Genomic DNA, 25,809 nt, shown 5'->3' with positions numbered 1-25,809 from the left:
CAGCAGGCACATATGTTAACTGAAGGAAAATGTCTTATTCACTGGAAGCTTGCAAGAAAGGTGTTAAATCTCAGTTTCTCCATAAATGAGAAATATTTTCCAGTCATTATGTCTCTTCCTTAACTTGGCATACATACAACTGCTCTGTGCTTTGATGTGCTCATTTTGGCCTCAGAATGCTGTTTGTACAAAGAGCAAGGCATGAAATAAGCCATTAACAGGGGCAGAACTGTAACTTTTAGGCCAAGGAAAAAGAGCAGTGTGTTTCTCAATCTTGCCAGTATGAACAAAACTTCACATTTTGTTATATTTATCGCAAACTCACCACTGTTTGCTTAAGGAAGAGAAAATGTAAAATAATTTTGAGGGATTATTTTTGCTAGCCCTGTTTCTTAATACAGCCGTGCCTGGATATTCCTGCAGAATTATTATACAGAAGAACGTGTCAAGGGTAGACTCCACACAAACGATAAGCCCCACAGCACCAAAAGGCACAGTTCAAGAAATCCACAAATCTAAACCAATTGCGGTTGTGTGGTTTTAATGACTGACATCAAACTTCAGGCTTTGAAAAAACTATGAATATTAATTACCTGTGACCCTGGGACACTCAAAACTGATTCATCATTCTGTGTTAACTGATATCTCGTAGATTTGGGAACCGGAAATATTACTTGCATGTTAGAGGGAGAAAGTTCTGTTGGAATCACATCAAGTAAACCTGAGAAACAGAAGTTTTAGCACTGGCTTTGGTGCTTCGGTGAGAATAAAGCTGGAGAAAGAGTGAGAACTTCAGAAACCCCATCCCTCATGAACAAATAATGACAAGAAAGTTAGTACAGTGCCCTCAGAGAAGTGAGGCTATAAAGCTTTCTGGGAGAACAGTACTCTTCGAGTTTTAAAACACTTGATGCAAATCCTATCTTAGCTGGCTGCACAGACTTCTGAATACAGTGCTCTGGGGACACACATGAATAGCTGAGATCAGCCAACGTAGTATAAAAACATTTAGAATGTCTAGATAGCTAAGAAGCCAATCCAGAAACCTATCAGGCTAATTATAAACGGCTGGTCTCAACCGGTTATTTCCACAGCAGGTTCAAGAAGTGTTATCAAGCACTTACTGGATTGCTTATCTTTCCCGTGGGTTCTGCAATCTTGCCCTGTTTACACTACCTCATGTACAAACCTCTTCAGTCGTAGCATTTATTTCTGTCTGCAGGCCAAGGGACTTCATTTCTCTTTCCTAAAAAAGGGGGCAAAAATGCCCAACGCCCAAATACCATTCTGTGTGTAAGAAGCCTGTGCAGATACATGCAGTTGGAGGAATATTATCTTAAGTGTCTAACTGCTATTGATTTCTGAGTTAAATGCTAACTGCTGGAAAGAACTGTATTAGGTGTTTTTCTGCTGTTCTATATATCCAGGGTACCATTAAAAAATCTGCTTCTTCCATGCTGAAATCTCTCAGTGAACAGAAGAACAAAATGAGGGGATCAAACAAAGTATATACTTTTTGCTGCAGAATTTATCACTTAAGAAAACTGCAGCCCAACTCTTCGTAACAACAGTATTTATAACAGGTAAGTCAGGGCCTATTTCAAATGTGACTGAGATAACACGGCAACACCATTTCTGGAGAAAGAGGCCTGCATCCAGTTTGCTCACACCATGGGCGGAATGATCTTGGGTTTGTACCTGCCAAAGTAGTCCTGTGCCCTGAAATGAAAAGGAATCCTCACAGTGGCCCAAGTCAAAAGTTTATCCATGCTGCCTGTTAAGCCGAACAAAGGACAGGCTGTATTTCTCCTTAAAAACCATGACTGCACTGGGAGATGGACAAGCTGTATGAACTGATGTCAGCAGAGAAACAGTCTAATTGCAAGGATCGTTGTCAGCATAATGCTCCACTGCTGGAAGTGATAGTGAAAAAAAAAAAAAAAAAAGAGAAGAAATATTCAGTGACCATGTTTGGTCCCAGCAGCATTCCTTTTTTCCTACTGCAACCTTACCAGAGATGATGGTACGACCATTCAGTTGTTCTAGATCTCCTGCCTGCTGCAAGCCAAAGCAGAGGAGGACCTGTTTACACGAATAGAAGGGCATGTGCTATTTGGAATGTACAAGGGGCCTGAACTGCCTTCCCTTTTAAAAAAGGATCTCTGAGAGGAGCCAGTGAGACAGGTTAGACAGAGAAAAACATCACAGGAAAAAAAACCCATGTGGCAGTATTTCTTTGACACAGTAAAATCCCAGAAGGGATCAAACAACACCGCGGGCTGACAGCCCATTCTTCACTGAAGCACATTTGAAACTGTCGAAGGGAAAACAACTCCCAAAGACAGACAGATCTGGAGGCAGATAGAAAAATGAGGAGACCACAATATGCATTCAGAATTTTTGATAAAGAAACAAGATCAGCATTTGTCTGTCTGCACACATACTTGGTAAGGTGAAGTACCTGCTCACTCTGCTGGCCTTGCCACTCGCAAGAAGGGACATTCTGGCAGGGGAGAAAAGGGAAACTGCTTTCACTGAGCCTTTTTCAAGGCCTGTAGTAGGTACAGAGCAGCAATGTGGCTCTGGGAGCTTCCAAGCACTATGTACAGAAAGACCATGCTTGCTATTCTTAGAAAGGGAACCAAGGAGAGGAGGCCTGGCTTAAGCAGAGCTCTTCTCCCTGTCCTTTTCACATTCACATAGAAGTACGCAAACATCAAGTCCCAAGAAATGCAAGTAGGGCATTTTCATAGTAGCACCTCATCACAGCTCCTTTTTCAGAGCCTGCTGTTCTATTTACACTTACTCCCTCTCTTCTTTCTCCCAACCCACTTCCCGCTTCTTCCCAGCAGAAGCAATGATATTTGTATGTAGTCTAGTCTCAACCGGCAGCTTTTATGTTTTGCATTTCCATTTCCGTATTGCTCTAAAAGGATCGTTCAATCCTGCATAAGATGTTCTTACCATTCCAGGTGATTTTCAACAAAGGCAGACATGGGGCTGATCTGTACAGTGTACGTGTCGTTGGCTGAATACTCAAACAGCCCGTAATAGGGATTGAAGAGCTCCTGAGACAGAAGGAAGAAGAATTCTCGGGAGGGGCCACTGTAGTCCAACCTGGAAAAGGCAAAAAAGATAAAATGACGCTCATTCCCATTTGAGAGATTTTCCTGGGTTTTGCCTACACTGGCTGCCGTCTAACAGCTACCCTGTGCAGTCAGCATGGTGTTTCCTACATGGTGTATCTCTCCTCTCAAAACTGGATTCTGAGCCCTCAACAAGTCACAATGCTGAAACGTGGGATAAGTCGTAACTCAGACACATCCCTTTAGTAGTTTATTTTCCTTTGTTCAAAATGCTTAGTGAATGGGAGGTACAGAGCTCAGCCTTGCCTGGCTGGCTAGCAGAGGGACAGCTTTTTAGGGAGTGGGTTTGAACTACCCAGGAAGAGTCCAGACTGCAGCAGAAATTGCTCTTATGCTCCTACAGCGAGATGTAACCAAAGATACAATCTCGGCCCAAAGATGCTTTCTTAGCTATAGGTATAACCTGAAGGTCAATGCTGACCAAGACCAAATCCCAACAGAACTGTCTCTTAAGATAGAATGTGACTCCTCAGTTGTTCCATCCAAGCTCTTCTACTTTTCTGATGCTTCGAAATACATGTGGTGCCCATTAAGCTGTGCTTTGCTGTTACATGATTTTGCTCTCTAGAAAGTTACCTTTTTCCTTTTTTTTTAAACTCAAGTTCTAAATCAAGCTGTTTCCAATTTTCTCCACTTGAAAAAAATTCCTAAAAGAGCTTAATGAATGCTTTAAACCCAGCTGTGATGGGTTTATTAAAAACAGATCATCCTCTAATAACGTTTTCTCAATCTAAACCAAATCTACATGTAGCAATATGAACAAAAGATTCTTAGCCATATATCACATGTGCCAGATTTTCTGAGATGGGCACTATTCCTGCTACCTGACGAATGTAAAGTAAGTGGAAAACTGCAGCTGGATCCGAATGCTCTGTATTATGTTTGAAGTTACGGAAGCATAACCACAAGGGGTCGAGTGAATTATTTGTGCAACTGGAAAGATGATAAAGGGCAGGCTGGCCCATCCTCCTCTGTTTTACATCTGGAGATTCATCCCTTTTCTCTTTGAGCAGCTTTAGCCCTAGGATCTTGCAGAGAGACTAAAGCCACAGCAGCAAAAGGGGATGATAACAAGCCCACACGAACCACCAGTGCTCACCATGTAACAGAACTTCAACGGACATTAAAATACTGGGCTAAGCCTGGTGATGGCTGGAGTAAGGAACTACAGACACCTGCCTATATTCAAAAACTTCCAAGGAGAGACTCGGTATTGCATTTCTGGGCAATGCATTAAGTCATTATAGAGCCTTCATAGTTCATTTTCAATGTAATTTTAGCTTTGAAACATGTGGAAAGCTGTGCCCATAGAGCATCACACGGCCATACAACATCCCCTCTTCAGCAGGGAACTGGTATCTTGGAGTCCCTCCAGCAGAACTTAAATTAGCATTGAAGAGCAAAAACCCTGGGGAAATGTATCTTCAGATGTAAATGAATCATTGAGGAATGACTGAATTTGCAAATCAAATTGGTTTTTAATTTCTCCTGAGGACACTGTGCCACACACAGTAGGAGTTACTAGAGATGTGGGGAAAACGACATGACTTTGGCCAGTGTTATCATACTAGAATGCTATTCCAAAAACACAAACTGAGATATGCTGCATGTTTATGCTGTCCTTGCAAGCCAGAGGCCAAACCAGCTGTGACAGATGACCTCTGCTCAATAACACTGAATCCACAGAGTATAAAAAGAGCTAAAAAAACCCCACCACTAAGTGACTCTCTTTGAGACCAGTGACTTCTGCTTTCCACTGGACCTAACTTGTCTGCAGACAAACTCAGCTCGGCGGAAGCTCTTCACTTGACTTGCCACCTCAGAGCTGATAGTGTCAGAAGTTGCTGGACATGTCGAGAGCAGCCCCAGAGCCTTGCTCTTCTGGTACTTTTGGAACTTAAATACTATCCATTTGTTTGTTTGTTTGTTTGTTTGTTTGTTTTCTTTCCATTAAAAAAGCATGTGGATTAGGCCTCAATTACAACATAGCTCTCGAGGTGAGCCAGGGTGGCTGTGAAAGGTTTTATTCAGATCTGCAAACAAAAGGTCAAGAGCTGGCTTTAATCATACAAGAATGACTCACGGATTTGTAAGGCTGGCAGAAAGCCTCCTGAGAAAAGGCCTTCTCAGGAGACTTCTATTACTTTCAGCTTCCACCTGGGTGAATTACCCTGTAAGGACTGAACAGCTTCCACGTTTCTCACTTCAGCCAGAAACAAGAAGTCCACATGTGGATAACAAATATCACCAGATGGTATGCAAAGCAAAAATTTTGAAGCAAAACCAGATCCATTTTGAAGAGTTAGAGTAACAAAAGGGACAAAAGGTCAGCCCTGAGACTGATTCAGTGTGTAAACACACGCCTGGAATTCAGCTTTGCCTTCCAGCCAGACAAAACACCTATGGCAACAAGATGACATTAGATTCAACCAATTAAATTGTCACTTTGAGACATCTGGATGGAAGGTGCTACAGGGGAATGAAGCATTACTGCTATTGTTATTTTTAACAAATGTTTGAGCTCATTAAGATGAATCACTTACTCAGAGGTAAAACAAAGCCAAAGAAAAATTACATAACAAAAGAGGCTCAGCCTTAGTCAACCCTGTATGTGTTTTGCAACATAACAGCTACTTCAAAACTGATAGTATTTAGTGGTTCCCTACCCTTCCTCGCCAACAAATGTGACGTAGAGTTTGTTCCGCTGGAGCTCCTTGCGTGAATATGCCATTACCTGGTTGAAGGTGCCTTCCAGCAAGTGGTCACGTCGTATAATTAACCTGCAAAGGGAGGCAGAAAGAGAGATCTAATGATCTCATCTTGTGTGAGCCGTGAGGCCAAAGGTAAACAAGAGCAGGTAAAGAAAGACATTCATTCTCAGAGTCCTTCATAAAGTTGCATCCAGTGGTGCACATGCTGCTTGACCACGATGGGTTTTCTGTGAGTTGTTTCATATGGGTTTTCTGTGAGTTGTTTCATAAGGCTTTTCTATACGCCTCAAAGGTGAATTTCTTCACAATGCTGTGATTAGGTTCAAAGTGTTGCTCTACTGCTAAGACTCTCTGTAACACCCTCTATGTACAAACTTCTATGGTAGATGGGGCTGTGAATTTCCTGTATATGACGTCAGAGCTTTCTGGGATTGGCCCCAGACTCTTCCTGGATTTAATCCAGTGAATGTCCATGGAATTACTGCTTCTGTAGCAGGGAAAGCAAAGGGAGTATCAGCCTCTGTTTATACAATACACCTCTCACTCCCCTGCCGCCCTCTTAAACAACTTAATGAACAGTACATTAAAACACCATCTGTGCAAGAAATCCTTCTTGTTTGTATATTCATGGACATTTTAGGACAGACCTTCTAAAATGTATGTTTTGTCTGTCTTGGACCCACTTACAAGGATACCAAAAGGGGTAACCAATGGCCAGGACTCCCCAGCTCTGTAAGAATACTTTGATGATGATATTTGCCTGGAACAAATCGCTTAGCTTCATACCTTTTTTTTTTTTTCCCACAACAGATGTGATTTGGTAGGAAGCCAACCTGATGCATATATTCAACCAGACGCCCAGGAAATACTATAGGAATATTTAGTCCTTTGGCCAAGTTGGACAACTAGATTGAGCACAAGTAGGTAGAGACTCAAAAGCTAACTAAACTAACGAGACATCTGGAAAGCAAACACCACAACCAAGTGACAGAGGTCCCCAAAAAACATGAAGAGAGGCAGAAATCTCTCTGGTTCAAATCCAGGAGGGCTACCAACACAAAGAACTACTGCAAGTTAAACCAGCTACTGCAAGTTAAACCGGCATGCACAGGGTAACTTCTGTAGGGTCACACTCTGGTCCATGTGCTCATATGTAGATCCAAAGCATTTGGAGTCTCTCCATCATTACACGCATGTAGCTGTTAATAATCTCTGGTGGACATTTGCCTAAATGGATGATTTTCCTACTAGCAAATCATAGGTAGGAATACCAACATCCCCGTTAAATTGGGAGGGAATGGCAGTGTAAGAGAATCAATCTATAAGAAATGAAACTTCCACACAAAAGCCTCTTGAAGGTCGCTCTTTTGCAGGAGATGCTAAGATTTCATCTTGCCCTGATGGTTCATGTACCAAATACAATCTCTGGTGTGTTTCAGACTCCCTATCAGTGTCTTCATTCATGGATAATGATAAAAAACAAAGCTACACCATGCGAGACTATTTGAGAGAGTTATCATAATACTCACTTGATTTTACCTGGACCTTGCCCATACCCTTTGGCTTCAAGTTTTCGATAGAAATTGCGCAGCTTGGCTTCAAAGTCCCTCCTGTATGGAGAAGGTGCTCTTGCACTTGCTCGCTGCAGTCCTGGTGGGAAAATGAACAGCATCCTAAAGTGTAAAGGGCTTTAAATTTTTCCACATCATGCAGCTGATGTTTCCAGATAGAACTGGCTAAACAAATGGGTCAGGAACTTTTTACAGGTATACAGTGCACTCAGTATTATTTTTGTTCTGCCTGGCATTATGGAGTTCTACGTTCCTATAATTCAGTGATTGCCATGACTTCCAGGGCCTGTATCATCTTCACTAAAAGACTTGATAAGCTGGCCTTGTGTGTGCCTTTGTGTTGCCTCAGTCTTTAACTGTGACTGATCTGAACGGAAAGTCAGGGATCAGAAAGGCATGAGAAAGACTGACATGCGTAAGTCCCACTCACGGTCATTTCAGTTTTCTCTCCCTTTTGCACATTAAGAGATCTCTCTCCTCTGCATTGTACAGGAGATCTCCTTACTTGGCAGGATTAAACCTCTGGAGCTCAGAGCAATGCTTCTCGGTGGAGCCTAGCACCCTGGCCAAGCTGGGAATCGGGTTTCCCCGGGTTAATCTGACTGTATATTAAACACTTCCAGCTATCAACACAAAACCCTTTTGTGGCATCGAGAAGGATTTCTGTCAGCAAGAAATGCTGCATTTTCCTAATGTGATTCACACACACAGCAGATTTTTAGCAATTTGGGTCCTGCTTTGTTCTGAAGTCTGCATTCTCAAAGTAGCTGATTAGTCCCTTTGTATAACAAGTGTCATGCCATAAAGGGTCAAAGAATGGATCCATGAAATCCCATTTCCCTATCTCATTACAGAAGACAATAAAAACAGGCCCTGTTATGAGAAATCTGGCAGAAAATCCTCCACAGGAAGGAAAAAAAAAATTTAAAAATCACATTTAGTGGGAGCACCAGGTATCGTGGTTGCCAGGAAGGAAGGACATTACTCATTGTCTCCGCTGGTAAAACAGAAAGACATATTTACATGCAGTGCAAAGAGAATCCCTTGCAATAGTTCTTTTCTTCTGTTAGACTTCTTTTTCCCTCAGGGCATAAGAGAACGGGTGTGCTCATGGGCTATGTAAGCAGTGGCAGAAATAAGCAAGCAGACAGTACGTTGCTGGAAATTAATATTTGCCCTACTTGAGTTTTCACGAGACCAGGTAAGTACCAGTGCGGTTCTTTTAACATTCTCCTAAGTCATGTTCTTGCCAAATACTTTGATTTTTGTCTTGCAGGAGACTTGTTTATCACCTGTCCTGATATAGAGGCAGTGAACTGTATTAATAATAATGTTAAAACTCGTTAAGGCTAATTGGACATTCTGACAAAACACTGTTCTCCTATACACAAGGGCTCAACATTTAACTTCATCACAACAGAAAACCTTTCAATTTTCCACAGCCACCTCTGTGAAAGAGAATGTCCATTAATTTTGTTTGAAATCAGATAATTTCAATGAATGCCTAAAAAGCCCGGCCAAAATCGGAGTTCTTCAGATCACATTTCTGTCAATTCTCTCAAAGTGGCCAGTGGACACAGCCATGCCGTGAGACTGCGGTGGGGGCTGTGTATCTTGGCAAAAGGGAGACATCAGCTCCTCAAATTTCTATAGCATAAACAATAACTACAGTGACATACCATAGCTGGAAATAACCTTCTCAGACAGCACGTCTTTCTGGAAAATATGTTTCGTGTCAAACCTAAGCTAATGGCTCAACACGGGAGGTCAGACTAGATGATCAAGATGATTCCCTCAGGTCTTAAAATAGATGAGTCTCAGGAAGAAGAGAAGTCTTTGAAATACTGAGCGAGGAGACTGAACTTTACAAGAGTGCTGGAAATATTGCAATGCACCTTTGATTTGGAAGCTGCTCTTTGCTCCTGTCAAATAATATTAATGTGCTTCCATGTCAGTGAGTTATGTCTGGAGTGCACCATTCTCTTATCCAAATATTTTCCAACTATACAAAAAAGCAGAAAAATACCTTCTTCCAGATGGGCAATTTCCAATCTCTCTGTTTCAGCTACTGTTAACATTTAAACAAATACATCAGCAACGGCAACTGATCCAGCAAAAAAGCAGCCGGAGTCAGACTCAGAGTGGGCACTGGCATCAGGACTCTGACAGCTGATGCTGGCTCTGAATCTGCCCTTTTGAATTTATTAAGAGAAGTACCACAAATGCAAGGTTTTATATTACTTTCCCTGTCCCCTTACCTGGAGAATTTTGGGGTGATGAACAGGGTGAGCAGCGAGGAGAGAAACTGTAACCAGGATGGAAGGCAGCCTGCAGTGGTATGTAGGACATAATGTCCTCTTCAAAAAGGCTGCATAAAAAAAGTGAAAGGGAGAGATTTGTCTCGCATTCATCACATGAAGGATTGTAAATATGCAGCGAGTTGCAAGTTTGCTGTGGTTATAAGTTTGGGTACATCTCTGAACTCCCAGATTCATAAAATCCACAGGTTTCCCAAATCAGGCATGGTCACCAGGAACAGCAAAATTAATTTTAATAGATGTTTCACGCTAACACAGTGACTCATCTGATAGAGAGTAAAGAGCTGAGGCTATGTGCTAAACAGGGACAACTTCAACCTGTTAGCAGTGAGAAGCAAAGATACACTCATCCGTCTCCCAGGTTGTTTTTCTTGGCTCGTCTAGGTCACAGCTCTTTCACCATTTGGATTAAGTTGATGGGAATAAGTTGCAAACTTCTTGCATTAGGCAGTGCTATATAGTGTACCAAAACCACCCGAGTAATGCAACGTTCTCCATGTAAGACCAAGACAATAAAAGAAATCCTTATCTGTGCTGAACAAAAGTAGCTAGGGCCGACAGACCAAGCGCCCTGGTGCCAACAAAAATTGAAGCCTTATCTACATTACCCAAACAATGCTCTCTGCGCTGGACATTGAGGGTTCATTAGCGTGACTTGGCCCTGCGTGTGTGGGCAGCACTGCTGCAGTAAAACCAGTAGTTTCATATGCAGTTACATTGTTTACTCGTACTGAGAAAGACAAGCTTTTTCCTCTTTTTTTTTTTTTTTTTTTAAAGAAACAAGAATTTTTCATTAAGAGGAAACATTTTGACCTGATTCTTTGTTATCTGCTGCTTGACGGTAAAAGCTATATCGATTGAGCTGGCTGGGGATGGAGTCCACTGCACTGATGGAGGCTGCTTTCCAGGAAGTAAGAGTTGACAAATACACTCTGGCTATGCTATTTTGGGTGACTATAAATCCTATTCTAATTACAAATGACCTGGAAGATTTAACAAAATCTTTTCCATTATGCTGAGAAAGAGCCAGCCAGCTTCTCTGGCACCGTAAATAATGACATTATGCTTTTGATCAAATTGATTACCTCAGCAGAATTACTAAATCTGCATCACAGGACAACTTTTCAAGCCCATGCGTACCCTCTGTCCGAATGTAATGGATCTTCTCCCTGAAACATAAAAGACATTATTGAGAAGAGAATAAAGAAAAGAAGGCAGAAAACATGCCACTAGCAAGGCAAGAACTATGCACAGAGTTGTTATCCCTTGGTATTTTGCGAGTTTCTGTTTATCTCCTTACAAAAATGGCAAACATCTTAACTGCCTGATTAATTTTCTAATCTCGCTAATGAACTTGCAAAAAGAATCTATTTATATCACTCGGTTTCCTGATCCGGTTTTTTATATCATACTTTAGGAAACGGAATGATGCTAAGTCCTTAGACCGTAGCACTACAGCTAAGGTCACTGACAGATTTTTTGTTTAAAGCAACAACTAATACACCATTTTTTCTGAAAAGATTTTCACATAATGTCACTCCTTTACCTCTGCCAGTTCTATCTATCTGGCAAATAACACTCTAGCATATACTTGATATTAACTGATCACACAGAGGTTATACAGCGCATGTGTAAAATCATACAGCCTGTTGTTTAAATGAATGCTAATAAGGAGTGGCAAACATAGGGTAGGATGCTATCAGCTGATTAGGATGATGGCAGATACAGACCTACACCACAATCTGCCAGCGTGTTTCTAAAGCATTGCAGCGTCCAAGAATATTTATTCTAGTATCAAGTCAAAGGATTCCACCTCAAGTCAAGGATGTGATTTACCACCTTGCTGGGTGGGGCTGCAACATATTGCAGAATCAAGCCCTGCAAAAGACGGATATTTGTCTCCTAGGAGTTTGCTTAATATCTGCTATATGAGTATTAGACAGTAGCTCGGGATCACTCCTGACCTAAGGTATAATCAAAGCAATGACCTGGAGGCAAAGGGCTCAATATCCTGTTACAAATCTCATTACACACTGGCTAAGATGTCTAGTCCCTATCACTAGTCAATTTTGTTCTCTGCTCAAAAGGAGATAAAAGCATCATCTGTTCTCTGAGAAATGAGAATTCAAATTACAACTGAGAAAAAAAAAAGTCTGGAATAATTTGATAGTGAAGATAAAAAAATTCTCAGTTACAGAAACGGACATCTTGAATACTGGGAGCATTTTTCATTCTGTCTCCCTCATTTTATTTGAATGTATTAATTTTTCCAGGAAGGAAGTCTAATCCTTACACCCAAAGAACCCTTTGTCTGCCCTCACAGGTAAACAACGAGTCAGTAAGAAGTATCAGCAGAAACTGCACTGCAGGAACTTGAAGGTCCTTCCCTTACTCTTCCCTCCTTCCCCGGTCCTACAGCTGTGCTTTTACTGCACAGGACCAACTAAATTCTTGGTCAAGCTCTTAGCTGGTGCACACTGGCATTGCTGAGACTAACATCAGCTTAGGTTCTTGGCCAAAACAATTAATTTAAGCTTTGGAATTAGAATGAGTTTAAATAGTACTGGCTTTTGGTTCTATATTTTCTTTTTTCTTTAAATCTCATGGGAAAGGAATGGGCATAAGAAAAAGAAAGATACTATTTAATTACTTTGGAAAGGACTACCATTAAGTCATAAGTGAGAAAGATTAAAGACAGGAATACAATCTACTTCATAACGGTCCTATTTCATTATAAAATATGTGGTGACTATGTCCATGGCATGAGTGTAAATCCACCCATGAAGTAAAATTCTGGTTCTGCTGAACTTACTGGGGTTTTGAACCTGACTCCTATCCAAACACAACTTTAACCCTATCTTCTGAAAAGCAAAGTGATAATTGTAGGCGAAGACAGAGTTTCTGCTATTGAGTAATAGTTAGAATGGAAATTAGATATGTTGCTATTTGCCCACAGTTATTTTGGTTCTTCTTCCTTCTTGGGTGTCTGTGGAAAGTAACTATAGCAACTACATAAATTCAAGTTGTTCACACCTACTCTTTAGCGGTGACAGTTCCATATGAGGCCCAAGTTCATCTTTTGTACTACAGTTACTAGAATTTGTTTTTCCCCACTACCAGAAATCTTTCCTGGAACTTGGTTTCAGCAGTCTGGAAAAAAAGCCATACCTGAGTGCATGGTTTCTGGCCAAGCTGGGCTGTCGCTCCTGCAGCATCTCAAAAATGTTGGGTTGGCGTAGAAATGCAACAATCTTGTCATTGTAAGCTAAAAAAGGGGAAAAAAAGAATACAGAGGCTTTATTTAGCGTTGAGGGGGTCTGGTCTCGTCACCATGGCTGTGCAGCGGCACACTGACTGTGCTGCTACTGAGGCACAAGGCAACACAAAGCAGTGCACGTGGTTGATGAGAAGTTCTAAAAAGCATCTTTGTGAGCATTGCCTTGAAAATAAAAGAGAAACTTGTCTTACCCAGAGGTAATGTCTCATGATGGTGCTGGTTTCGAATAGCTGTTACAAGACTATTGCCTGGTCTGGCCAACAGAGTGACTCCTCTGTTTCGAGAGACTTCAGAGGCCTACGACATCAGAGGAAAGGGAAAGAATGATCAAAACCGACTGTCGATAGCACATCAGTCAGTAAAAAGGTTTCTCACCTTTACTTCTGTGACCTTCAGAACGGTCCGTGATGCTGACTGACTGGGGACAGAAAGCCTGCATGAAAATTACAGCTTTATATTTCAGTCAACTTAAAGGAAGGTAATTCTGTGCTTGCAAATGGAGGGACACCATTATCTACAGCTATCACACCTCTTTAATGATGCAGTGCAGGCACCAGAATCCAAAAGTAAATGCAAGCTAATAAAGGTATTGCAGTGATGGAGTTCTCCAGGTCAGTGAAAACAAAATTTCAGTCATATACAGCCTCTCGTTCTAGTGCAACTGCATTTACTTCAAGGCTTTTACAGCAACGTTAACCTGAAAAAATAAAACACACCACAACTCTGCAACATGTTCGTTCGGCACCATTGAAGGGAAAATTAATATTGGCAATAACATGAGGAAGGTGTATCTATGCAGATCACAGAACAGAAAAGGGCTATATCGTTGCAAAAGGGGGCGGCCAACTTGCATAACCAGAAATAGAAGTTGAATTGTAAACACTGAGGAAAGAACATAATCCAAAGAGCTGATAAAGAGAGTAGTAAGAAGGAAATCTATCACTACTACCTAACTGAGGCACTTAAAGAATGCCACTGTCCTAAAACACAGAATCTAGTGAAGGGAATCGTGTCAGGAAGGCAGATACATTAAAGGGCAGGAAACCAGGTATGAGGATACTAAAAGCCATACAGCGAGGCCTGGCAGTCTGTCTTCAATAAGTCATTACTTGCTGGGTAACTCTCTGGGGACTTGTGCAAGCTAAGGGGAACCCACCTCTCTCTCATATGTGTTCCTCCACAATACGGCCACGGTGAAGCCAACAGAGGAGCACTGCTACAAAATCAGTGTGAGGGCACCCTGCATCAGGACAAGGTGCATTAGGAATTCCAGTCGCCGTTCCACTGGGCTAACAGCAGCTGCTTCTTCCTCACTGCACAAACTGTAGTTCTTGGCAACCACTGCAGGAAGAAATTGCCCCTACTCCAATAATTTAAATGCTTAGCTCTGCATCCAAGCAAATGGTGCCAACCCATTTGCAGTGGTACGGCAAATGCCAGGTCTTCCAACTGGATGTAAATGAAAACCGAGAAGCTAAATGTGACTGGCAAGTCGCCTCTAGAGCACATAAGTCATAAAACGTTTATATGCGACAAGATACCAGACAATGCACTCAATGCGTGTCAATACACAGGTTAAACAAGGAAAAATCTTAATGATTCTAATTAAACGTAGTGTAACTGAAAACACAAAACTGCTGTGGGAGTGCATGGTGATTTTTTTCGCTCCATTATTCAATTATGATTTCACTTGCAGCCATTTTATATTGGTATGCATCTGCTGAGCACAACAGGAGGGAGAACAGGCAAGCCTGCAGTATGTAACGAACTGATGTGCTAACCTCGGTTCAACCCTTCTCATCTTTAAAAACAGGAAGACATTTCAAGCAGGTCATATGCAATTCTCTAAGTCCCTCTGTGCTGTACTAAATCTTCTGCCTTTGTCTCCTTCTCATACCACCACGGGCCAACTGACACGCCAAGTTTAGCTCAGGCTTAAGCACCTTGTGACCTGGGACCCAGACATCCACCCTGGCAGGCACCGTGTGCTCTTATGGCATTCACTCTATGCTCTGGAAGAAGGAGGAAGTTTAGGTACGAGAGGTGTCCTACAATCCATTCCCCTAGCGGGCATGAAGCCCTTCAGGGAACAGCTGTTTCTTGGGCTGTCTTGTAGGCAGCATAGTCAAGATCACACACCGGCCTGTGAGGGTTTGTATTAGCGAGGATGCGTGCTCAGCTTAGCTGAGCTCAGCTTCTCCACTTCCAGGGAGCTCTGGAGATCAGGTGAAGACTTCTCTTCCCCAGCTCCTTGTAGAACAGGACTTGCATAGGAGTGCAGATGGTGGGTGAGCATGTTTTCAAGGGCTCATCCTTGACAAAGACAAATCCTACGCCCTTCTTGATACACAGAGATTTACCGACCAGAAGATAGGAAGGAGAAAAGGGACGAGTTAAAAATCCATCTCCCACAAAAATTAACACCAGTTGGTATTTGCTTATCACTTGGGAACTGCATGGTACTTCTGCTCAGTCTGGGGCTGCATCCTCCACTTGCTCCTATCACCTGATTTTTATTTTCTTCTTCTGGTTTAACAGCTACAGTCACCTAGATTGTAATAATCCAGTTCTGTGTGCACTTTAACGTGATAAACTGCACGCTCTCTTCATCGCCATTATTAGGTATCTCTAATGCTGTGTTTGGATCGTGGTCTTTACACCCCTAAATAATTTTGCCCTGGGAAAATTCCCAGCCGTCTAATTAACTTCCATTTTGCTAACACTCCTCTTTCCAATCTTGTAGCTAATATAGTACAATTGATTGCTCCAATCCAATGTTTAATCACAATCCTTTGTCTACGTTGACTTACTAATTGAACTGTTTAATCTAAATCAGCACATTATTCGCTAATTAAGAAAAAAGTGACCCCTCTAATGATTTAGTGACCTGGTTCATCTAGTGCAGGGTAATCTGACAGATTCATGGCAGAGTTTAACAGCTTTGCAATTGATACTGTGATGTTGCAACCAGAGTGGAGAGTCCAAACTATCACAGGAGCCTTTCAATAATATAAGACCTTTTCCTGGTTTTTATACCACTGCTGGATTTGAGAGGCTTCTGCCTCTTTGAATCCTGCTCCTCGCTTGTTGTGGTTTGGGTCAGTAAGGAGATTTATATACTGCTGTATTCCAGTGCCTCCTCCGCTTCTCTTGCTAACCAGAAACTCTTGCCTCTCCGTTGTGGATGCCTACTTCTTTCTTCTTTTAGCCTTTAAAATCTCTACCCTGTAATCATACATGTTTATTTCCATTGCAGATGGAAAGGCCCTTAGAGGGAATGGAAACTGCTTCTGACCTGTTCTGTTTATAGCAGTGGCAGGGGAAAATGAAGCGCTCGGTGCTCTTTTAGTTACTGAAGCCAGTACAGCTACCTGAATTTTCTTTCAAAAACGAGGCAGCAAAGAATAGCATCAATCACCTTTGTCCTATAAAAGATTGATACCCTTAAAAAAGTGATCACTAAAGAATCAGTAGCATTTTTGTCAAATTCATATATCATACCATTTAATATCAAGAATCTACTCAGGTGGACATCAAAAGTTTTTTACAGAGGTCCTCATTTAGGAGAATATTTCAACATGAAGAAAAGCATAACTATTACAGATTAATTTATGAAATGGATGCATTTGTTCTTGGAAAAGAGAAATGAGTACTATGGTTTGTACAGATAATTTTTTTAAAACCACAACCCACCATTCAGAGATTAAGGGAAAAAGGGCAGTTTTAATCCCTGCTTGGCCTCTTAATAGTTGAGCCTTGAATAAAAGTACTTGGAAGTAACAGCCAGCCTTCTGTAGAAGCTGTGCAGTCGCTGTTTCTATTCTCTGCTAAGAATGAATTTTAAATATCATAAAGCAAAGAAAACTTCCATATTTGAGAAAGCATATTTTTATGTTCCAATTTCATGGGAAGGTTTTTAAAGTACATTTGAAATACTAAAAATCAATTCTTTATTAGTACTGCAAGGTGTTCAACTGCAGATTCGGCAGGAATCTAGATCACACCTGGATGCCCCAAAAGGATTTAGAAGATTCACAGATGTCACGGAAGGGAGGGCAGGAGGTCACCATTTATACTTCAGCATTGCAGTCTGTTCATTGCACTGCCCCTGGCCAGGTTGCTCAGAAACGTGTTGGTGACTAAGACAAAACTGGCTTTTGCTCTCTGTTTTGGAGACCCAATGCCCACATAATCATTAGCTCCTACGGTTAACCATTCTCACTGAATTTCAGCCTTGCCTTATTTTGATTGCATTGGTTTGGCTTCTGCTACCAAAACTTAGTTCTTGCAATACCTGTCCTCTCCTAGATTAAACAAATCTTTTTATTAGTTTTCTAAGAATTCAAGACATTACAGTACTGAGATCACAATTTCTCAGAACTGTAATCAGTTCTTTACGGTGACCAGCCATTGCTGAGTGTGAAGCTGGGGTATTTCTTTTTCCCCACTTTGGGCTCATCTGTCTATGATCTCTGTGCGTTCTTTCTTCAGCTGATCACTCAGTGTCACAAAGTCCCTGGGAAGTCCACATGACACTCTGGCAACTTGTTTTGGCACTTGGGCAGGATGTCAGGTGTATGAGCCAAGGCAGCCAGTATAGTTTTTCCTCTCACTATCTTGGCTCTTTTCTATAATCTCTCTGGCACCCACAAGAATCATGACTGAAGCTGCAGTGTTCTGCTCTCCTTCAGGCTTGCTTGACATCTGTACAGAACGTTCAAAACTGGTGGTTGTCTTTCTTGGTCCTTCATACTGTCCTGCTGACAGATTCCAGAGGCTGCACCACCTGTTCAGCAAAGAAACCAGCTGGACTGCAGACAGCTGACACAGCCAGGACAAAGCCCCAAGTGTGTCCTACAGACGTGATTTATAGGACAAAAGCACATCCAAATACACTTGGAATAAATTAATAAATTAATAAACGGGCAGAGTTGCAAGAGCTTGAATCTTTTCCTGGTGAATGTTGGGCTTTTAGGCACTGATCCAAAGACCTTGGAAATCAATGGGAGTCCTTCCAGCAGAGCAGCAGATACTTCCAAAAGGGGAAGCTACTGACCACGATACAGGTGCAGAAGCACTGTGGGACTCAGGCCACCGAGACTGTGAGATGAAGGTGCCAGCACTGATGGCTCCCAAGACAGAAAGCTCCATTGCATTGGCTGATCATACCAAATCAGTGGCCTCAGTGAGCAGTTTACAATTTCCCCAGACACTCACTACTCAGAAGTATTCAATGATTTTCACTCCCTTCTCTGTACTTGATACTTTGGGTTTATTGCCAATCGTTCTTTGCCAACACTTGCAAAACCAAGTGTGTTTTTTGGGCCGGGTCATTTGAGTTGCTCAGCAGTGTTTCTGTCCCCAACGTGATGAATCTGTAAGCAAGCATGGGCCCAAATATGAATAATCACACAGGTGACTTTCACATTCACATCAATAATTCAGTCACAACAGCAACACTAAACTACAGGCTGTTGGCAGAGGGAAGCTGCTAAACTGGTGGGAAGACATGATTGAAACAGGTCCACTGATACACTTCTGTCTTCAGAAAATACATTGCCATATTCGCCCAAGATGGGGAAAACCTACCCAAGCTACTGGTCTGCCTTTGGTCCTCCAGTACTGACCTCACACCCTAGTTAGCTCCTGATCCCAAGCCCATTCGGCAGCGGGAGGTGTTCAGACCGGCCCTGATTCACCTCTACTCCTACTAAGCTTCAACCTTTACAAATCTTCAACTGTATGGTTTTGCTATACGAATAATCTGATGGCTGGTACTTTTTCCTCCTTAAATCCACAATACAAACCCAGGATTTATGCTTCTATCAATCCTTCGCGTGGCTCTCAGTGATAAAATTAATCCCCACTGAACACAGGAAAGATGTTTAATGTGACTGAAAGCTAGGGAAGCAAACCGCAACGTAACATTACTACGCTGCTGCTAGGGAGTGTATCTTTTCAGAGCACAGTGTCACAGTGGGGAACGAAGAAGCATACGAGGCTGCTGAAGTATTAGGCTATAAAAGTAACGAATGACTTTAGTAAAGCAAGACCAGAATGTCAAATATGGATTCTTCTTTTAAAAATACTTGTTGTCATAATTTCAGTTATTTAGTTGTAATCGTATATTATTTTATTCTGAAAATGGTCAAAATATAAACCTTCATCACTATGAAACTCTGATATAAACCCTTCAAAAAGGAAAAAAAAATCCTTATTTTCTTTGGAAAACAAAAATCCAAGAGACAGTCCCTTTAAATGCATTTCAAAGATAAAAAGTGCTTTTAATTCTGCAAAAGTGACTGTATTGATAGTGGTGCAGTTACCTCTCCAGCGCTGTAGCTACGGAGTCGCTGAAGATGTTGCCTGTGAGTCAGGTGATTAGGGAGGCGACCGTTCTGCAGCGGGATCCTGGGATCTATGAAAGTGGTAGCACGGCTATTGTGGTCAACGAAGAAAGACTGAAACACACAGAAACAATTTTTTTTTTTTTTTGTAAGACAACTGCAGGCACGGTGATGGTTTTGTGGGATCGTAAGGTGAAAACCACTGGCAACAGTGTGTCAGAAATACCCTGTTAGAGGTATAGGCTATGGAAGACATCTGCAAATGACAGGACTTTTTTAGACCAAGCTTGAATAGCTTTTGGAAAATACTTGAAGCTGAATCATATGTAATGGCCATGGAGAAAACAAGACAGAAGAGGATAAAATTACTGGGTGCCACTGCCTTAGCCTATTCGGTGGTTCCAGAAGTCACTCAGCAAAGCTTCATTGGAAGCAGAGACACTAAGCCCAACTTTGTAGTCACGACAGATCTAGACTCTACCTAAAACTTCTTTGTTAGTCCAACGCTACCTTGGCTGGTGTAATATTCCACAGAAAGCTAGAGGGGCACCCCTATGCTTCAAAACACTTGTTCTTGAAGCTGTTTTCTGCATCTAAAACAACTCTGCTAGCTTGCTTCATCAGTTTTGAGTCAAGAAAGAAGGAACCTTTAGTAATCATGTAGCCTGATGTGCTGTGTGAGAGGAGTGGTTAATTTTGCTGGCACTCTTACCTTGCCCTGCTGGTCAGTTTTTATCTCCCAGCCCCGAGGAAGCTCCAGTCGAGTATCAGCAAACATGTTGATAAAATTTACCAGGTCTCTGTTGTGCTGATAGCGCTCAAAATTACGAGCATCTCTACGGATCTTCAGAATCATGTGCTTCAAGCACGTACTGTTAGTGAAGACTCTGTAGGCACTCTATGAGATGGAAAACAGAAGTGAGGAAAAACAGTGCTGATGTCAAAACAACATATTTGGTTATGTCATAGGACACGCCCCAAGAGCTGAAACAAATCCTGTATAAGCAATCATTTCCATCTCATGGTTTTGATTTGAATGATTACTTTATATGAACACCTAGAATTAAGAAATACTATCTGGAAAGTGAAACACCCCACACATTATGCACAGTCAGCTTGTGCATAAACTGCCTTGCTAATGCACTCTGGAAAGATGGACAGCTAGACCACCACACACTCCAGATGTGTGCAGTTGTGCTTTCATTGGTTAACAGAAACACTGCTTGTGTGACTGGGTGATGCCAGAGAGGAGCAAAGACATCTGTGAACATGTATTTATATTATAATTCAAATCAAGATGCATGTGACAGGATTCATGAACTTAAGAGGACTGCAGTGCAGATGTCCACCTCTAAGTCTGCTATCTTATTTACAGTCACTTTATAGCCACAGGACAGAAAGAGACGCTTTCCATTGTCTATTTTTGCAAGATATAAATCAATTTGTGGAACTGAATATTTGTTTCTGGAATGACAACAAAGCACGTCAGATGGAGACATTTTCAGGAGCTGGGTGAATGCTGCCCCTCAGGCAGTTAGATGTATCTTGCATTGGACATAAAATACACCTCGTAAAGGAACATGCGCTGATGCGGTACTGAGCGAGTTAGTGCTGATCTGTTTGCGGAATCAGGGACAAAGTGAACTGTATCTGTGGCCACAGTGTATTCAGTGATAGAGCACCACAAAATACACTTGTGGGGACACCACTTCTCCTCATCCACAGGCTACTCCTGGGACCTTCTGCTTCAGGCAAGAAGCTCCTCAAGACAGGGCAGGAAACTTCACAAAAATCTGCAACCCTTTTAAGCATTTCACTGGAGAGAAACTGAGTGCATTGGTTCTGCTGGTCAGCCCAAAGGATTTCATTACTCACTAGAGTAGTAAAGGGTCACTGGAGGACTTGCATCTCCAGTGAAGTGAGCCCCAGCGAGCACACCTGTAACCTGCCCATAGAACCTGAGCCCACAGCTTTGAGTTCTCCATTTCTGTGTATTTTAAATACTTTTTAACCACTGTATTGTAGTAAAACATTAACAAGTATTATCTTTGTTATGTAAGGATTTATCACGATGGTAGCACTGAGAAGAGAATTCTCCCTGGCAAGGGTTGGCAGATGTGACGAAATCACAGAGATATGATCTCTGCCCTGAAGATATGACCTGGTTATGACCCAGGAAAGCTTCCTGGTCACAAATTGCTAAGAGCCCAGCCTACTCCATGACAGAAATTGTATTTTGGTCTAATGTGTGATCAATGACTGTCTTGAGTATCTCTTAGCTGCACTAGGGAAAAAAAAAATGTAATGTAGTTTTATTCCTCAATGGAAATAAAATATCTGAGAAATGAGAGCCTTTCCCTTTTAATTCTAACTGCTGGATAATATTTTCCAATCCCAACTTCACTAGCATAATTAATAGCTTGAGATTTTAATAGGGGCTTGTGGTTAAAATATTACAGCCACATTAAGCCAAAAGTTATGTGGGTCATTACTTCTGTACAAGTGGAATCTGTATGACCACTTGACAGAAAGTTTCAATAGATTACACTGGATCTCCTATTAGAGACAACTTTATAAGCTCAAACTGAAGGCCTCTCTTGACTTTTTTTGCCTTCGGTGAGAAATAAAATTGGGATTCAGTCTCTTGTGAGCTGTTCCTTACACCACTATGGAATCAGTTGCTCATTTTCCAAACAGCTATGCCAAATGAAAATGATACTGCTCCCCACAATAAACCATCATATATCACCCTGTCAATGGAAGAAATTATGGGCACTCCATGACCTAGTTCAGGTAATGTCAGAAGAGTTAATATATCCCTTCCTCTGCAGAATTTCATGGGGAATAACTTCTGGCAGATGCTTGGAGATGGACAGCTGGCTTCAACCTGCAAAGCGCCACAGCCAAAACTTGATGTCTTTAGCTAGCTAAAATCCTCTGCTGAGTCAGCTCCTGAAGTGTTTTAATTTATTTTCTAAAAGAAAGGTTATCACTACCTAGAAATGGATAACTTCCCAAATATTCAGAAGTCATGTGGAGATGCCTAGCTGAACTACATGCAAAATAGGAAAACCAGGATGGCACCTCCTTGTGAAAATTCCCTATCTGCTTCTCCCTGGTTGGCCTATCACTAAATTTTTCCTACTCCACACCAGGATTGCAAGAAAACACAAAGATTTATTGCATTAATGAGGGAAAAAAAAGTTATCTGAACTATGAAAATTCATTTTCACTCTTGTTTTTTTTACAAAATAGATACACTGACTCGAGCTGAAATTTCTTTCAGTGCATTATGCCCACCTGCTTCTTGAGTGCAAACTGCAGGAGTTAATAAATTTCCCCCTCTATTTCCTTGAGAATTGGTGGTATCTGAGTAAGATATTTCAGGAATATGGCTCAAAAGGCAACAGCCTCACTCCCTGCAGCAACGGACAACAGAATTGCCCAAGCTGAAACCAAGGGTCCCTGCTTATTCTGGAAGAATAATATTAATGATCTTCTCAGAACCAAGAAATTCCTTGTGTGAGGCAGAATCCCAGCAAGAGCGTCCTTGGAGCAGCCTGTCTGTACTGTCCCCGACGTGAAAGGACAACTAAGCCCCAAGTCATGCAATTCAAATTCTCTGAGCATTCTTCCTGAAGGCCTGAGGTGCAGTGGGGCAGTGTTTGGATTCAGAAATTAGTAGTGCGAGAAAGCAAACCGTAATTACTCACATAGTTTGCATGCAGCACAGTGAAGAACTCGGGATTGGTGATGAACTTCACAGCTGGAGACTGCAGCAACAAGGTGATTTTTTGAGAATTCACAGGAGAAAGGGAACCTTCCCTCCTAATTTCTAGACAAAAAAAGAGCAGAAAAATCTTACTAACATAGTGGTAAGCACAGTCTGTTATTTAACCTTCAATGAATGCTGCAGAAATGACAGTATAAAAAAGTCACCATGCTGCCCAATGTGTCTACCTTCTTTGTGCTCCCACGACAAGCCTGCTGGCAATCTGGTAGATGTTCTCCCTGTGGTTAGTGGTGCAGGGCTTACAGCAGCAGCGCAGGAGCTGGATGCTTTTCTGTACTGTATGTTATAGAACTCTGTGTCATACCTACTGCTGTCTCTAAACACCAATGTGACCACAGCAGGTTTCAGCAGCTGATGGTGTGGTTCAATACTGTCACCCAGGTCCTGACCGGTTCCCCCGATGGTCGATTGTAGAGAGATCTGATTTCCCAATTCAGCCTGAGGGGCTCACCAGCAGACAGCATTTAGCAGCAGGACTGGTTACGGAAGCCCCCTGCTCAGCCACTCACATCCGTGTTGGTGCTGCAAAGCACTGCCCTTGTGATTGCATGACTTTTGGCAAGCCCGTGGTTTTGGGGACTTGTATGGTAAAGAAAACAAAAGGTGTTATTTTTAATCTGTATCGATCCATGAAGCACAGGAGCAGAACCAAGTATTTGAGAATGTAACTCTGTAGAGGTGGGAACTCCTTGACTATTGTCACCAATAGAATAAATATACACTCTCATTTTTTTTAATCAATTACCACTTTTTTTTCCTTATCAATTGTTACTTTTTTCCTTCCTGCTAGATACATCATATTTTTTCCACTTAGAACTGCAGACCGGATCCATTGCTGGAGCTAAAGTCATTTAGACTGTTTCATAATCTGGATTAATGTGCCTAAACTGTATTCCTTCTGACATTTTAAATTTAAATTGAAAGGCAAATAGCAAATATACTACGGCTTTTTCTTATTCTAGTGTGGTTTACATCACACTTGATCAACTAATTCTTGGCATTTTATACAATATCGACTTTTTCTCCTAAACCCAAAGCAATTATCTATAGCAAAAATCATTTCCCAATCGCTTAAGATGATGCGTATCCTACTCATTAGCTCTTTCGGTTAAATCAAAAGAGTGAATGTTACATAATAAACTGACCTAAATACTTACCGGTAGCAACTCCTATTAAATTACTATTTTACTATGTAGGCTATGATAGTAAATGGTTATAGCTCTTACAAGTAACGACTGCATTAAGTATAATTTAAGTACTAGTAACACAGTGTGTACCTCATTTCCATTTCAGTTGCTAACAGAGAGCACTGGGTTCTCCCTGTAAGATCCAGTGTAGGTAAAAGGCTCCTGCAAATTGCAGTACAAAGGATTGCAAGGAAGCTTTGAATATCAAACATTAAACATTCTTGGTCATAATTGATTTTCAAGCTAAAATCACAGGCAAAATTGAGTATTTTTCTAAGCTTGTTTTAAAAAAAGCAACTTTACTATTTCTCCACGTAATTCTTACTATTCAACGTTGAACATTAAGAAAATTCAAGGAGACGTGTTGATTCTTTCTCTTTGCCAATACTATTTACAGAAGAATAACAAAAGGATGGCAAGAAATCAGATTTACTTCCAGCAGACAACAAAGTTAGGTGGAGGTGAGAATGATCCGAAGGAAGAGAACTGGCTGTTCATTTTGGTGGCACGAGTTTTTGAACTAAGCAGACAGTTATTTTTGCATGTCCATGAGTTGCAGAGTGGGTACTAGCCTGATTGCTGGTGTTTCTTATCTGAAATAAACACCCCGGCTAGAGTTTCGCCAACGTTTTAAGAAAATATGACTACCACCAAAAAGAACAAAAGAGCTCCCTGCCATTCCATCCCGCCCTGGGTACACATTCTCCCATTCTCCTTTGTAGTGACACTCATTCTTGCCTGGTCATCTAATGAGCCAGATGAAAGAACCAATCTGGCTGTAAATAACATTAAGTACAAAAAACAAGGTTATTTTTCAGACAGATCAGTTCTCTACACTGGTACGGGGTCCTGTCACATAAACAGTCGATGAGCAAAAATTCAGCTGTGCCTCCTTCAGAGGCAGCCCTGAACATGCCACTAAATAGCTTTTTCCCCCATACCTGAGCTTGGCTGGGAAGGCTCCACCTCGGAGTCACTTCCTCCTCCCGTGGGAACTCTCTCCACCCTGTTGTTTACTACAGCATCGTCTTCAGTTCGCTCTGTTGCAATAGTTCGTTGGATGTTTTGGTATCTACATACATTTAGAGAAAGGAACAACATGCTTCAGTTAACAGAAGAGCTTTCTGGAGCTTTCCATCTTAGCGCTGTTTTTGAGTGATTCCAGTATCTCTATCTTCAGCATATGACAGAGTAAGAGTATGCATGAATCTTCTCCTTCAACTGATGCAGCTACTCATGCTTGGGCCAACCATTACTCTGCAGCTATGGATTTTGCACTAACAGATAGCTACAGAGGGTGCAAAGCAAGGAATACTCAAAGCTCAAATTTAGACAGGTCTTTAGGCTACAGGTTGCTACTAAGCTTCCCTTGAAAACATCTGGATGTCTGGAACCTAAAACTACTGCTGGATCATGGTTCCCTCTCTCATTTAGTCTTATGGTAGCATAACCAATGAAA

At 41.6% G+C, this 25,809-nt stretch overlaps 1 protein-coding gene across 2 annotated transcripts in view; it reads right to left on the bottom strand.

The window, feature by feature from the left end:
- Nucleotides 1–25,809, bottom strand: part of HECW1 (HECT, C2 and WW domain containing E3 ubiquitin protein ligase 1) — a 166,061-nt gene that overhangs the window by 31,312 nt on the left and 108,940 nt on the right. For both annotated transcript variants that reach the window (XM_010137917.1, XM_010137918.1), the window contains 11 exons: nucleotides 25,292–25,422; nucleotides 23,084–23,205; nucleotides 20,083–20,268; nucleotides 19,350–19,484; nucleotides 13,215–13,320; nucleotides 12,915–13,011; nucleotides 10,832–10,915; nucleotides 9,687–9,796; nucleotides 7,387–7,507; nucleotides 5,813–5,926; nucleotides 2,965–3,117 (listed from right to left, as the gene is read on the bottom strand). In XM_010137917.1, the coding sequence (XP_010136219.1) occupies nucleotides 2,965–3,117; nucleotides 5,813–5,926; nucleotides 7,387–7,507; nucleotides 9,687–9,796; nucleotides 10,832–10,915; nucleotides 12,915–13,011; nucleotides 13,215–13,320; nucleotides 19,350–19,484; nucleotides 20,083–20,268; nucleotides 23,084–23,205; nucleotides 25,292–25,422 (1,359 nt within the window). The remainder of the gene's footprint in view (nucleotides 1–2,964; nucleotides 3,118–5,812; nucleotides 5,927–7,386; nucleotides 7,508–9,686; nucleotides 9,797–10,831; nucleotides 10,916–12,914; nucleotides 13,012–13,214; nucleotides 13,321–19,349; nucleotides 19,485–20,082; nucleotides 20,269–23,083; nucleotides 23,206–25,291; nucleotides 25,423–25,809) is intronic.

Source organism: Buceros rhinoceros, unplaced genomic scaffold, assembly GCF_000710305.1.
Source record: "Buceros rhinoceros silvestris isolate BGI_N320 unplaced genomic scaffold, ASM71030v1 scaffold3756, whole genome shotgun sequence".
Classification (NCBI taxonomy): domain Eukaryota; kingdom Metazoa; phylum Chordata; class Aves; order Bucerotiformes; family Bucerotidae; genus Buceros; species Buceros rhinoceros.
This window is presented reverse-complemented; position numbering and strand designations above follow the sequence as displayed.